At 47.0% G+C, this 15,764-nt stretch overlaps 1 protein-coding gene across 3 annotated transcripts in view; it reads right to left on the reverse strand.

The window, feature by feature from the left end:
- SLC17A5 (solute carrier family 17 member 5) overlaps positions 1 to 15,764 on the reverse strand; it is a 418,561-nt gene that overhangs the window by 317,307 nt on the left and 85,490 nt on the right. For all 3 annotated transcript variants that reach the window (XM_078648061.1, XM_078648062.1, XM_078648060.1), the window contains exon 2: positions 15,110 to 15,303. In XM_078648061.1, the coding sequence (XP_078504187.1) occupies positions 15,110 to 15,303 (194 nt within the window). The remainder of the gene's footprint in view (positions 1 to 15,109; positions 15,304 to 15,764) is intronic.

Genomic DNA, 15,764 nt, shown 5'->3' on the forward strand with positions numbered 1-15,764 from the left:
ATTTTTCCATGTCAGTACTGTATTCTCCCGCTTATTTTTCTTATTGTTACTTTCGAATTGTATACTGATGAGGTCCTTGCTGGTTACGTCTGATAATGACAGGATATATTGGAAATGTTTCAAGATATTTCCTCTGTTGAGTGTGTCCTGCATACTGTCTGGAAATATATATTGCGGCATACATCTTTTTTCTATTGTTTGGAGCCTCAATTGGTTTTTGATATCTGGCTCCCACTTCTTTAGTGGATGAGTTGTTGCTCAGTTGTATTTGTGGTTCCTGGCCCCCTGTTACCGTCTTTATTACTCTTCTGAGTTTCGTTGTGTTCTCGGCATCTCCAAAGATTTTGCCTAATTTGTTTTTACCAATGCTTGATGTTACACCCTCCGCAGGTTGTTGGGGTTGTATCTGAGATTGACCAGTTGAAGCTACTGATGTGGCTGAATTCTTGCAAACCTTTACTCCCTGTGGGAAACAGCCATTACAATGCAACTAAAACAACGCACTACCATTACAACGAAACTTTTACAACGCAGGATGCATTACAACGCATGCCATTACAACGCAGCTGCCATTACAACGCAGCTGCCATTACAACGCAACTGCCATTACAACGTAAGTATGGGTAAGTATTTAATTACATTTTAACCCCTACACCATCCAACACTTACCCTACTATTACGCGCTCCTGGAGTTAGAATAGTAATTTTAACCCCTACACTATCCAACACTTACCCTAAAAAATACTTACCCATACTTACGTTGTAATGGCATGCGTTGTAATAGCAGCTGTGTTATAATGGCATGCGTTGTAAAGGCATGCGTTGTAATGGATCTGGCGTTGTAAAAGTTTCGTTGTAATGGTATGCGTTGTGAAAGTATGCGTTGTAACGTCATACATCCATCCCTGCTCCTTTGGCCAATTCTTATTCTTGAATATTGGATAATAGGCGTTGCATGAGTTTACTTCCGCCGTTTGTCCCCTCGATGGAGCAAAGGGCTTTTGTTAGTTTATTTAATTATTTATTTATTTATTTAGTGCATTCTTATAAAGCGCGGACTTTACCCGAAGGTGTCAGAGCACTGTACAATAGAACCAGTTATGTTACATGAGAGAGCTGTTACAGGAATGGAACAAATAAAAATAGCATGCCATAGAATCAAAGCGACGCACGCATAAGGCACACATTCTCAAGCACAGCAAGCACAGACTGTACAAGCAAAAATATGAATATCAATGACAATTTTACGACTAAAGAACTTCCTGGCAAATAATAGCGGGCCATAGAATCAAAACAACGCAGGCAAACGGAAGACAAAATCAAACGCAGCAAGCATAGGATGTAAAAACAAAAATATAAATATATGTGACAAATTTACACTGACTAAAGGACTTCCTGGCGGGGTCTGAGAAGGAGGGAATTAGTTCTGAAAGTGTCTTTGGAATAAAAGAGATTTGAGGTCCGCTGTGAAGATCTGGATGGAGGTGATGGCACGGAGCGAAGGAGGAAGCGAGTTCCAGATTCTCACTGCATTACCTGAGAACGATTGTGCCATCAATCTTTCCCTTTTGAAGGAGGGGGGCTCAAGAAGGAACTTTTCCGCATTTCGAGACAGTCTTGAGCCTCCAGACAATTTTAGTTTATTCGCCAGATAGCGAGGGGAGGAAGAGTGCACAGCTTTGTGGGTGATGCACGCCGTTTTGTAGATAGCTCTAGCCTCTATGGGAAGCCATCGGAGAGAAGACAGGATAGGAGTGATGTGGTCACTTCGTTTGGACCCTCAGATGAAGCAAGCTGCTGAATGGAGGACGGATTCGAGGGGAGAGAGGTGAGATTTGGGAAGGCCAGTCAGAAGAGAATTACAAAAGTCCAGTCTAGAGAGAACTAGCGACTGGACCAAGGTTTTTAGGTAATTCTCCGGGAAGAAACGACGAATCCCCCATAAAAGGCGCAGCTGATAACGTGCGCTCTTGGCCATGGAATTGATGTGAGAGATTAGGTTGAGTCTTTTGTTGAGTATGACACCTAAGGATTTAGCGGAGTCCACAATGATAGGTTCACTGTTGAGTAGATTCAACTGATCCAACCAAGATTGAACAGGAGGCGGGGAGAGAGAGCTAGATAAGAGGAGGAATTCCGTTTTGGAGGGATTGAGAATGAGTTGGTGCACTAACATCCAGTTGTGAATAGCGTTGAGAGTAGAGCTGAGTAGTGAGAGATCATGAGGGGACGACACCCTGAGGTATATTTAGGTGTCATCCGCATAGAGATGGTAGAGGATTCTAGATTTGCTTAGGAGGTTCCCTAATGGTTCCAGATAAAGATTAAACAGAGTGGGAGCAAGGATAGAACCTTGAGGGACGCCTTGACCAACCACCAGTGGAGACGAGAGACTGTTCGCAATCTTAATCATTTGGGATCTGTCAGAGAGGAAAGAGGCAAACCATTGGAGTACTGTGCCTTCCACGTCCATTCTCTGATGAAGAATGTTCAGGAGGGTGTTGTGATTAACATTTTCAAAAGCTGCAGAGAGGTCAAGAAGAATCAGAAGGCACGATTCCCCCGAATCGAGAATATGCAGCGCATCATCGATCACTTGCAGCAGGGCTGTTTCAGTGCTGCAATTTTGAATAAAGCCAGACTGGAACATGTCGAGGAGATTATTGTCCATAATGTGTTGGGAAAGTTGTTTTGCAACACTTTTTTCTGTCATCTTTGAAAGAATAGGAAGATTGGTGATGGGGCGGAAGTTATCGAGGTCATTTGCATCTGCAGTGATTTTTTTTTAGAAGGGGGTAACCTGTCCTGTTTTAAGGACAACTGGGAGGGATCCTTGACTGAGGAAGAGATTGACTAGCCTAGTCCAGTAGGAAAGAGTGTTAGTATAGAAATCAATGCCGATGCCACTGGGTATGGGGTCAGAAGAATGGTTGGAGGGTTTGGTTTCACGGATGCATTTGAGGAGATCAACCTCCGAGATGGCGGCTAAGTTCTGCCAGGTGACTAAGGCTTTTCGCTCCTCAATGGGGGTGGGGTGGGTGACCTGTTCCACCAGAGATTTTACCTTTTGATCGAAGAATATAGCGAACTCAGTTGCTTTCTTTGAAGCATCCTCAGGCTTAATGGTTTGGGGAGAACAATTTGGGTTTTTGATGAGGTCGAAAAGATTTTTGGGTCTGTTTTTAGCTGAATCGAGGAGGGATCTGAAATGAGATGTTTTTTCCTGGAAGATGTGCTGGTGGTATTTGGATCTTGCGGAGCGTAAAAGAGAGAGGTTAGGGTTGGATGGAGAGTGTCTCCAGTGCTTCTCCAAGATTCTGAGGTTTTTCCTTTCGTCATAGAGAGCTTTGTTGAACCAAGGAGCTGATGGGGTGGGTCTTTTCCTTTTGCTATGGAGTGGAGCAACCTTGTCGATTTCGACTGCAAGGATTGAGAGGCAGAGGGGAGTGAGATCGTTGACATCCGTATTGGGGTCAAGACTAGGAAGTGAACGCCTAGCAGAATCACATAGAATCTCAAGATCAATGTTTTTTGTGTTGCGGAACCATGTAGAGGCTTTTTTAGGTTGGCCGAGAGTTAAAATGTGAGAGAGGTGAAAAAGAAGGGAATGAGAAAATGGTCAGACCAGTCAACAAGGATGGATGAAGCAGTGGTAATCTGGTCTGATTTGGATATCAAAAGGTCCAGAATTGAGCCCTTGGCGTGTGTAATTTCCGAGCAGTGTTGGGCAAGATCGTTAGCTGAGAGAAAGGTTGCAAGCTTGTTGGCAGCCGAGTCTTCCACGGAGCCCCAGTGGAGGTTGAAATCACCTAGGAAGATCTGCTTGTCGCTTTGTGAATATTGATCACTGATGAAGTCGATGAATTCGTCTATGAAGGAAGAGCAATTACCAGGCGGGTGGTAGATGATATGGAACCTGAAGGGTGAGCCATGCTGAACTTGGAGTTTTAGGGAAAGGCATTCAAAGGTGCGAAAGAGGGTGGTGGGAAAGGTTTTGATTTGGAGGGCGTTTCTGTAGATAATCGCAACACCTCCCCCGATCTTGCCTGTTCTGTCGTTTCTGAGGATAGAATAGTCAGTAGGTAACAAAAGATCAAAAGAAGTGTGAGAGGAGTCATTAAACCAGGTCTCAGTGAGAAAGAGCATGTCGAGATTGTGGTGAGTGATAGTGTCAGAGATTTCCAGTTTGTGTTTGTTTGCAGATCTGCAGTTATGGAGCATACAGTGTAGCTCTGACGCAACTGTTTTGGTGATGTGAGTGTCAGAAGTGATGAGGGGGATAGGGATTAGATTCTTGAATGAGGGTGCCCCTCGAGGGGGAGGCTGGTAAGTTCTGAAGGAAGATATGGTCTGAATGGCAAATTGAGTAGACCTGTTAGGCGAGGCGAGTGGAGGGGAATTGACATTGATGGTCTTGTAGGTAGCCAATAAGTTGGTGATGTCTGTGGGGGACAGATTGTGGTTGGTTCTATATGGGCGCGGGAGCAAGGAACTCCTCAGGAGGTTATTAGGAGGGGTGAATATCTTAGCACATGAGTGAAATGGACGCTTCACGCTGAGAAATGGAAGAGATGAGAGAATCAAGTTTAGTTTCCAGAGAGAGGTGTGCTGAGCAAGGAGTGAAGGGTGACTCAATGGTTATGGGAGAGAGTGGCCTAGGCGACGGAGGACAGGAGGAGGTGGGGGACCGGGGAGAGTGTTGGGGTGTGAGGGTCAAAGGTGGTGGAGGAAGTGGAGTAGGCGAAGGAGGACAGTGGGCTGTGGGGGACTGGGGAGAGAGATGTGATGCAAGAGTCTGAGTGGGGGAAGAAGGTGGTAGAAAGGAGTGAATGGAGTTACTGTGATATTTTTACTGGTGTTGAGCAGAGGTGAAGAATAGAGATCATACATAGGAGGAGAAAGTTGGGAAGTAGAAATGGATGGCTGGAGGAGGGAGGAGGAAGGGGGAAGGAGTGGGGTTATGGGAAGGGGCTGAACAGGTAGCAGAGGGAGGGAGGTCAAAGGGAGGCCATAGGAGTGGGGAGAAGAGGGTGCAGGCCAGGTGGCATGGGTAATGAAAGGTGAATGCAGGGGTGAAGGCACCAAGCGGAGTGTGGGGGGTAGAGCAAAATGAAAGTTGTGGGAGGAGTGAGGGACTGTGCAGTCAGAGGAAGGGAAGAGGGAGGAATTACCAAGAGGGGAAACTGGGCTGTGAAGCATAGGGGGGAATGTAAGATGTGGAGAGATAGGAGGTGCAAGATCAGTGGGAGGGAAGATGATGGGAGTACCAAAAGGGGAGGCAGGGATGTGAGGCATCGGAGGGAGGAGAGAAGGTTGAAGAGAGATGGGAGAAGAACAGAATTGAGGGTACGAGGAAAGGGGAAGAGCGGAAAGGAGTAAGGAGAAGAGGGGAGGGAGGGGGAGGGTAAGGCGAGTTGATTGGTAGTTCAGATTGTAAGAAAGGTGAATAGGAAGAAATAATGGAGTAAGGGGGTGGGAGAAGGCAGTGGAATAATGAGGAGATGCAGGATGTAGAGGTGAAGTGGGGTGTAAAGCTGAAGAGGTAAGGGGGAGATCCTGGTGGGAAGGTGGCAGAATGGGAGGGGAGGGAATGAAAGAAGGGGGGATAAAGGATCGACCTGTGACTCCCGGGAGAGCGGTCTGAAGGAATATGTGGGGGTCAAGGGCGGGAGAAAGGGAGAAAGTAGACAAGCTAGAAGAAGAGGAAGAATCTAGAGAGATAGTAGTCGCAGGGGTGGGACAAAGGGAGTGGAAGATGTGGTCAAAGAGAGAGAGACAGGAGTCAGAAGCTTGGATCATGACAGTACCATTGTTATAAAGAGAAATGGTGAGATAGCCGTTAAAGGGAGTAGAGGGAGAAATTTTTAACCGCTTCCCATGCGGAAAAGAAGAGGAGGAGGAGATGTTGAAGGAATTGGAGAAGCTGGAGGACCAGGAAGGGATGTCATTAGTGAAGAAGATGAAGTTATTTTTAATATTCCCTAGGCGCCCATTATGGAATTGGTCAACAAAGAGGGAATCTGGAAATTGTTCAATGATGTTATGCTTGAACCGTTTAGCTTGTGCTTTGGACATATAAGGGGGATAAATTACTTTGAAGCAATTGATTCCAGACTTAATTCAACTGGAAGCCATGATAAGGAGATGAGGTGAAGATGTGGTGTAGAGGACAGAAAAAAGGGGCCACTAGGAAAGTGATGGCGCAAGAGATGAGATAAGAGGGGTGCGCAAAGTTTGGAAAACAATGAGAATGAAACCAATAGGAGTGAGGTCAAGTCAGGACCAAAGGTAGGTACCCGACAAGGCTAGAAACAGGTAAAAAGGTACAGGGGAGAAGCAGCATTGAATCATGTGTGCATACCTCTTTTGTTTCTAATAGAGGAAGAGGAGGTACCAGGAGGGGGGTAGCTTAATCCAAGTTGGCCATAACCGATTTGAAAGCATTCCTCTTTCTGTTCTAAGCACTGCCTGGTGGCAAAGGCCGCCATCTTAGGGTCAGGTTCTGGGAATGGGAGCCCTGGAAAGGGGAAATAACATGGATGGATGAGGTGTGGAAGCATCACAGAGGGCACATGAGAACGTAAGCGAGTAATCCACAGTAATTCAGTTTAAAATCCCCAATCTCCCTCTCTATAAACACATTGTCTGAAGGGACAATAGAGCGCTGAATCTTCCCAAAGTACACAGCCGATCCTTCAAAATAGAATGGAAAGCAGTGCAGATCATTCCCATCCGGAAAAGTATTAAGGCTCCTATAGATGATGTAACCAACAATCGCCTCAATTCTCAGCTCCCCCTTCAGAGCAAGCTTTTGGAAAAGCATAACAACAAACATCAATCCAAATTTGTAGAAGTCTCAAATTGTCTTGATATCTCTCAATCTGGCTTCTGGGCCAGACACAGCACTGAATCTGCCCTGGTAGGAACTGTGGGTTTGCCAGTGGGAGTCTCATGTGCTCTTGCCCTCCCCAGCAGCCTTATTCCCCTGGTGTGCGTGAGATACAGTGGCTCTGAGTGATCTGTGCGCTGTGTGCTGCTCCAAACACGCTGTCTTTCTTCCACTCGCTCCGCACCTATACCTCACGCCGCGGTTTTCTTCCCCCCCACTCACTCAGCACGGCTGCTAGAGAAGTGGGCGGGCGCCTTGATTCTCAACTTATTCGCCGCAATAGCGCCGTCGGTCCGCCTGTCCCTTAAATTGGCGGCGTGATTTACTGTCTTTCCACACTTTCAGTTTAGTTTTTACCACCACGGTGCCCACTCCTCCTTTGGTTTGACCATTCTACCCTCGGTAGAGGTGTCGATTGGTCCGATGTGGGGCGATACAGTGCCTTACCCCCGGTGCGCTTTACTTAATGTTTCCCCGACAGGTTTTCTGGTGCTGGGGGGTGCTCTTCTCGATTCTTGCGCTCACACCCACTCACCTCCGTCGCAGGTCAGTGTTTTAAGGAGGTTGTATCACCGCTTCATGTCTCGCGCTCACTAGATCTGGGGGGGCCGCTATGTGAACTGCTTCAGCCCTCTCTACCTGGCGGGGCGGTTTCGTCTCCCTTCCGCCTCACTCAGTAGCATTGGTCCTGCAATACAATGAAATGCATCGCACTCTCGTCCTTTTCTGATCACTCTTCTGCCACTACTATACCTCTATTCCACTGCTTACCTCTGACTGGCCTCTCCCGGTTCAGCTGAGGTGGCGGTGGACGGCTTTGATGGCAGCGCTTGGATCTCTATGTCGGGGCTCAGCATGTAGCACTCCTCTGTTTGTTGTTCTTTCTGAAAATTTTATCGCAAGTGTTTTGCTTGAATTAATTAAATTTGGAGGGCTTGCCATCTCCGGTAAATCACCAGTTGCTGCTGAAGGGGCGCTATTTCTCTAGCGTTTAGACACTTCAGCAGAGCCTTCTATAGCGACGCGACGCACTGTAGGTCAGAGTGTCGGGCTGCCGGTGCTTGCTCCATCAGAGACTCTTGTCTTTCAGTTGCCTACTCCCTATCCCTACCCACAATTGATTTGATACAGAATCACCGAGGAGCGCTAAGCAAAACCAGGTGGCCGCGCTGGGCTCGCGCCAGTGTCCCAGTCAGCGCGCGGCCCGTCGCCTCGGCTCCTTTCTGGTAGGGCAATTTTTTACCTTGTTTTTAACCTTTTGTTTGCCTGCCTTTCTAAAGTTTTAGAACCTGAACTGGTTGCCTCGCCTCCATATTCCCTTTGGTTCACATCAGCCTGCCCACCTCGCAATGGACACTGGCGGCTTTTGGGGCGTTGTCTGCAGTTCCCTGAACAATATCTGATCCCATTTGGATCTTTTTTCCTCTGGTTCAGTGATCCTTGTTGTTACATGGGGCGTTTGTGGGCGTGCTTTGGACCTTAAATTATTTATTTGTTCTCCGAGGCCGATTAGTGGAAACCCAGTGCTGAAGGCTCCGGTCTGCCTGATATTTTTCAAATCTTCTATCATAGTGGTCAGAACTTCTGGCAGTTTGGACAGCTTTTCCACACTTACTGAGTAGCAGTGGCATTCTTTGATGGTTGAGCGTACTGCTATGGTCTGTCCCTAGCATTACCATTAATGGTGGAGTCTGAGAGCTTGCTACAATATCCATGCTGGACGTAATACTGTTTCCCCCTGAAATCCTAGAGAAATTTTCGGTCAGCGTTAGGGTGTTAATCACCCATTTGTTCTCCAGGCTCTCGCCTTTTCCGCTTGTTGGTGTCGGACTTGTTGCACCCTGGTCCGCTGTTTCCATAGCTGCTGACGTTGATCCTACTGGCTCCTTCACCCGGTCTTTCAAATGGTCAAGCCAGTACATTTCGCCCTTCAAATTCTCGTTAACTTGTTTTAACCAGGGCCTTCGGACCCCCCCCTTCGACATTGTTATTGACCTCCTATGATTGAAAACTCTATGTGCAATTTTCCAAGTGGCTGTGAAGATGTTGTTTGTTCAGCTTCAGTCGATTCTGCCTCTCCTTTGGTGAAACTTGAGGTTGTACTTGAAAACCCCTGAGGCCTTGTCCAAATCAGTCAGAACTTTCATCTGCCCGCCTTTGGTTTGGACGTACTGAGGGGTGTAACCCCATACAAGAATGAAAGGTTATGACTGATGGAAGTGCTGATGATATTAAATAATGCTTACTTGTATCCTTGGAGTGAGGCTTGGACTTAGTAGCGCGTTTAGGTACATTTGAGTACGCTAGCGAGCTTCTTTGTTCCAGTTATTGTTCAGTGTGCTGTGGTGTACAATATATAGTCCGGTACTTTTAAGATCTTCTCTTAGCGCAGCCACCCCCCCTCCTGTGCTGTGTAGACGCTATGTAAGGTGGGTAGAGCCGTCGAGGCGAGTATCCTGCATTCTGCAGAGGTCAGAATGTTCCAGACTTATAAGGGCTACGGGGGTGGTCAAGGGTGGGCTTGAGCTAAAGGCTTAGGGCAGACAAGTCGTAGCCTCTGCGTAAGCAAGCCAAACCGACCCAATACCAGCTGCTTTCGCTCACCACAGAGAACAGCCTAGTGCCTAATGCACTTGTCACTTGTCGCCAGTGTACCAGTCTACCGCCACCTGTCAGCACTGTTGGCCCTTGCTAAATCCAACTCTAGAGACTAGAGGCCACTACTGTAGTTTTGCTGTGGCTCCCTGTGGTTTTCAAATTTCGGGGCTGCTCTTCCAGACTTTCCCCAACTTCTGTCAGGCTTCACTTAGGCTTCTCTCAGGCTTATATCAGCTTTTACCCCTACTAGCTAGCTCCCTGGTCCTTCTGGCCTCCGTAACCTGTAGAGCCCACACTCTTACCAGGGGTATGACCAGGTGCCAGCGTAATTAATGTGGCATGCTTCCTCCTCACAGCGCTGCCGTCCTCCTTTGAAAATGCCTGGATTGGCCCGATTCATGCACGGCCCACAGGAGAACCACAAGCTGAAGGAGGCAGGGGGGAGAGTAAATGGAAGATGTGGATTGAACTAGATGTCCAAATCAGCGCCCGCCAGGCTCCCACCAGTCGTGCCAATCCCACTGAACAACACGGTGAGCTGCGGAGCAGCGCCGACGTAAGCACTAGCCCGCACGCTGGTTGGAGGACCCCCTCAGCTCCGTTTACAGTGGAACTGCTCCTTACTCCTCACTGCCTCCTCGCTCACAAGGCCACTCCCAACAGTTTCTAAAGTTCCCACTGAGGAGTTTCCGCTCTCGACTCGCTCTCAGAGAGGCATACCATGTATGTCATTTATTCATATTGAGTACTATTTACAAAAGCTCTGAAGGCACATCTAAAGCTTTTACTAGTCCACGCCTAAAAATGGTGTTGTCTCTTGGCAAGTAAGTGCATGGCCGTGTAGGGCTATCACTGTGGTCAAAAGAGAGGTACAATGATTTTGAGATTGTAAAAATAAGAGGTTGGTAGATGACTATGCTGAAGATGTAGTAGTTTTAGCTTGTACCAACAGTGCTATGTTTTAAGAGTACTGATGAGATTCTAGTTATAAACTGGTCGGAATCACTTAACGATGTGTAATGTTAGGTTCACACAGAGCTTTGTATTCAGTAGCACAGTGAGTTTTGTTTGAGATTCTGTGTCTTCCTCTTCTACTTGTATTTGCTTTTTTTTTTTAAAGAAATCAATAGAGCTAAATAGCAGGTGTGAGAAAGTCACCCTTTTTGCCATGTTCACCACCACTGTTTGGACCGATACTGGTGGTAACTAACTCTGGCTGCACCCTGGGCTCTGCTAATCAGGCCCAGGCCCAGTGCTCTGATGAAAAAAGTATATGGTCATTAGGTATAATTACAATTGGCAATGACAGATCCTTTAAAGGAGTTGAGAGGCACAGCAGATTTCCTGCATTTGCATGTCTGCACAGCTGTATGTCTGCTGTCATTTTATAGGCAGTCTTGCTTTGCAGACTGTCTTTCAAAGTAAATTGTATGCAAATTCGACTTTGGTGGTATGGGCACTTTAAAAGTGATGATCTACCTTTTATTTCTACACATTAGGCACCCCCAAGGTCTCACCTAGGTGTCCCAGGGGTGGGTTGTAACTATAAGCATGGACCTTATAAATAATGTTTTATAAGCCCTGGTAAAGGAAAACTGCCCACTTAATTTTTCTCCACTGTGGATTATTAGCTCCATAGGCTAACATTGCAATATTTTGTTTAGGTATGCCTATTGCTAGGAAAGGAGAAAAATATAATTCAAGGGCTTAAAATATTGATATTGAGAAGTTAACAACTTGCCACTGTTGAGTTTATCATAACTAGTACAGAAAAGAAGTTATAATACTTTCTTTTCTGTGAGCCAAAATCCATCCTCCTAGCAGTCTCCCCTGATAGGCCAGCTCTAACAGGCTTAGTCAGGCTGCTTTGAGTTGGTGATAAGTGGCCTGGATGGAGCAGAGGTTATCTGATGGTACAAGTTCTGCAGCTTCAAAGCAGGCCAGGCAGGGGGATGGTAATAAAACATGAGCTTCAAACAGAGCAGAACAGTAAGCAATGCAAGCTAGACCCATCCGCTCTTCCTACCAGATGGCAGGGCCAAGAATGGAATGGAATGTGCAGGGGCCTGGAAGGGGAGGATTCAGGTAAATTAGAAACAACTGTGGTTGGTTTAACCATATCTTACTCCTCTGGAGAGAAATCCTCCATGTTGGATTTTGGAAGTGCAGTGCTATGCGGGACAAGAAGATGCCACACTTTGGAGGAAGCTGTCATGGTTTTGGGTGGCACCCTGCACGTCATTGGACAGGGGTGCCCCCCTTCTTGTTGCCAGATTATTGAATAAATAGGTGAGAGCTGCAAAGCCACTCAGAGTCATTTTTACCCATTACGGTATTATGCCAAATTTGGCAATGCTGCGCTCTGACATTTTAAAAACGCAGGGATACGCCGCATTAACAAGAATACAGCGCATCCCCCCGTTTCCCCTAATGCTATCGCTAAAAAAGCAGCCTAGCGCCAGGACAGGCACCGGGCCGCCATGTGGATCGGTGCCTTTTCTGCAGGGGCGAGGACTCTTTCTGTGTTAGTGCAAAATGATACACACATAGAAAGAGCAAAAAACAAGGATAAATTAATTGATTATCCTCGTATCACTATTTTAAAACCAGCTATCAGAGCCATAAACTTCCTGAAAATTGCGACAAAAGAACTGGACAATAAAAAGTGAATTAACTTAAGCTGCCCTAGCACATGCAGTCTATACATTTTTATTTTGTATTGCCTGCACAGCATGTCTTAAACTCTTTAACTCAATCAGTGTCAACTGCTCGTAGAATGATCTTCTTGTCTTTTCCCTTTTTATCACAAGTTTTTAAAATGTACATCTAATGTATTCTCCTTTAATGGTGGTTTTCCCACTCTTTTATGATTTTTTACGAAATCCAATAAAAGTATAGTTGACTTGACTCTCTCAATCTATTCTGCAGCCATCTGCTTATGAAACACTGTCTCTTAAGTAAGGAAACAATATCAGTGAATATAACAACAGTGACCAGTTCAAGGACATCACATCCTTAAACAAGCATTTACAATGCAATGGTTTCGCCTTTGGAAAAGTTAGAGTTATTGGCATTGTATATGCCAAAATTTGTATTTATGTTTTTGTTTCGAAAACAGATAAGTAAATGGCATTGTCATTTACATTGCCATTACACACCCAAGGAACGCGAGCTCGCGCTACTGCGGGGGAGGGGCTTGACCTTCACTTACACATACATATTTATACATATACAAACACACACTCTGCCTACTCATTTACACTCTTACATAAACACACTTAAAACTGCCATCACGCACACAACATACATATATATAAAAGCATTTTTCCCCTTACCTCAGCTGCGAGGGAAAAGCATTCACCAGCTATAAATATGGGGTCGTTGGAGCCCCCCTCTGGGGCTCGACGTCCTGAAAAATGGCCCCTCTGAGCCTCAACAGGCTCTCTTCAGCGTTGGGGCGACCCACTGCCATCCGGGGCCGCCCTGACTCTCCGTTTACTTCACCAAATGCCCCCCAGAGCCTCTCAGGGCTCTAAATACAAAAAAATGGGACGGGGAGCCTCTCCGGGCTCTGTGCACGTTGGGGCGACCCACTGCCAACCGGGGCCGCCCTTGAAGCCCTCGTGGCTTCACACACCCAAGGAACGCGAGCTCGCGCTACTGCGGGGGGGGGGCGGACACCGGCAATGTGTCCCGGCGCCCCTCCCTTTCGTCGGCTCACTCACCGGCCGGCGGCTCTGTCTTCACTCGGGGCTCTCCCTCCAGTCGGGGAGCCTCAGGGGGGGGGGGAGGGGGCAGGCACCGGCAATGTGCTTCGCGCCCCCTCCGCTCGCTTCTGAAGGCCGCTCCTCTCGCCGCAGGGCTCCCTCCGCTCACGGGGGCCCTGCAGTCCAGCTGCCATCACTCTTCTCCCCGGACCCGGCGGTGATTACCCGGCACTTCGGAGATTCCCTCGGCGAGGACGGGGTCGAACGGCTGACTCGGCTTCCGGATCCTCGCTGGGGCGGCTCCACTGCTGCGGCCCAATCCGGTCGCGGCTCTGCGAGCCTCCATGCACGCCCATCTTCTGCGGGCAAGGCATCGAATCCGAGCGCGGCTCTCGGGACAGGCCTACTGCAAACGGCCAATCAGAGCGCGCCTCCTGTCAACAGAGGACCAATCAGGTCGCGGCCCCTTCGTTTCTCTCGCTTCAGCTTCTGATCAGTTTCAGGCCCCCGGGCCGCAGCGGTGAGAACACGGGGCAATGCCGGGTCGAGGTGGCCACTCGATCGGGCCATAACAGGACAGCGAGGAGGGGGGACAGCGAGGAGGGGGGAGGGGGGACGGCGGGAGGAGGGACACAAGGCAGGACAGCAGCAGAGGGGGCGGGAATGGACAGCGCATCTGAATTCACTTTCAGTGAAAGGGGAGGGAACGGGAAAAAACGTAACTCCGCCCTGGGAAAAAATCTCGGGAACGCCCCCGAATCTGGTCCGGCCTTGACGGACAGATCCGGCACTCAATGGCTAGCCTCCATTTATGGAGCTAACCAATGAGAGCCGGGGGACGTTCCAGGAGTCCTTATTGACGACATAGGATTTCACCTGCGCTGAAGAGCTGCGCAGAGCGCAGCCTTCGGCAGGCGAAACCCAAAAGGATGCCGCCCTTCCCGTCCAAATGAAAGTGATTTTTATGTTTTGCATTCAGACAGCTTTAGCTGCCTGTTGTGTAGTTGAAGACCTACTGTGGAAAATACCAAAAATTTACAGTGGGCTTTTGGCCAGTCTAGTATTTCTCGTCACGCTCATTTGATTGCTTCCTTTCTCTTCTTGAGAGTGTGACTGGAATACTTGTATCCTTCCACTGCTCATTTTCAGAAAATTACTTTCTTTCACCTTTAGCATTCCATGTGAATGTGTTTTCTTACTCCACTCCCAGTGTGTTGTTTTTCTACTGACATCTCCCCGGCCAGCTCTTTCTTGTCTGTTCAGATTTTTGGTATTTTTTCTCTCCAGACATGTCATTTTTAATTTTGTTTCCTTATTGTTTTTTGTAAATGTACCCACTGCGTTTCCCTCCACGCTATTCCTTGTTATTCTTTCCCCTGTCCCTTGGCCTCTCCACCACTACTCACCTGCCCCTCCCAGTCGCATCTAATTTTCATTTTTCTTCTTTTTGTGTGGGGTACAGCAGTAGCGATTTGCTGCAGAACCATTCCTTTTTGTAAATGTGCTTTTGTTGACATTTAGCTTATTTTCTTCTTTTTATAAACTCCCTGCAAAACAGGCGCCTGCCATTTGGAAACAGTAAATCAAAAACCTACACATGCCATATGTGCGCACATGCATGGACAAACACGCCATCATGCTTTTTCCTGATGCTGAACAACATCAGCAAAAACTAATGGCAAGTCCAACAGCAAAGACACTAGGTCTGCATTGGCATCCAAAAGGCAAGAACTATTTGCTAAAGAAATAAAGTGCAATTCATATTTTAAAAGTTACTAAAACATAAACATACTTTAGTTTTAGACAGCATAAAACCGCATTTAGCTGCACAATATTCCTATGCTATGTTCTGAAGAGCACTAAAAGCACCATGATACCCAAAGCAACAAGCAAAGATAGCTAATGGTATTCTTACCTTTGATGTATGCGGCACAATCGTAGAAGAGCGGTCTGGACAGGTTTTGGTAGTTGTGTTGTCCACAATACTTGCATTTTTTTCAACCATATCTACCAATGCTACACTCAGATTTACACGTAGTGCATAGAGCATGAAAAATCCGAACAATGCTAGCATTGCCAGATTGCAGCGAGCCGAGCAGCACAAAGGCACTGAAAGAAAAAAAAAATATTTGTTAAAGATGAGCAGGGAGACAGAAAGCACTTGCAAACAATACATAAGATGAATGCTAAACGTATATTTTAGTTCAAATTAACACATGTACTTGGAATCTTCTCTATCAAAAGTTTAGTTCTCCCTTCTTCCTCCATTATGCTGATACCAGCTAGCATTTCACAGCCACCCGTCTTTTCAGCAGCTCCTTAAAAGAAATCACTGGCAGGTTGCCTGGAGCCGGATGTTGACACTGGCAGATGCCAGAAAACAAAAAAGTTAAATTATACTGACAACCGCATTAAAAAGGTAATAAAAAATGCATTTTAGTATTTAAAGAGGACTAAAGCTGGAAATCCACCTTGCAAGATCAATCCAATATGTATTCGGGTTTTACACTGCATTCTTTACCTATTGATAACTTGACGTACTGATGGATAGAGCATCCTACTTTAGTGTT

This window comes from Lissotriton helveticus, chromosome 6, assembly GCF_964261635.1.
Source record: "Lissotriton helveticus chromosome 6, aLisHel1.1, whole genome shotgun sequence".
In the NCBI taxonomy this organism is placed as follows: domain Eukaryota; kingdom Metazoa; phylum Chordata; class Amphibia; order Caudata; family Salamandridae; genus Lissotriton; species Lissotriton helveticus.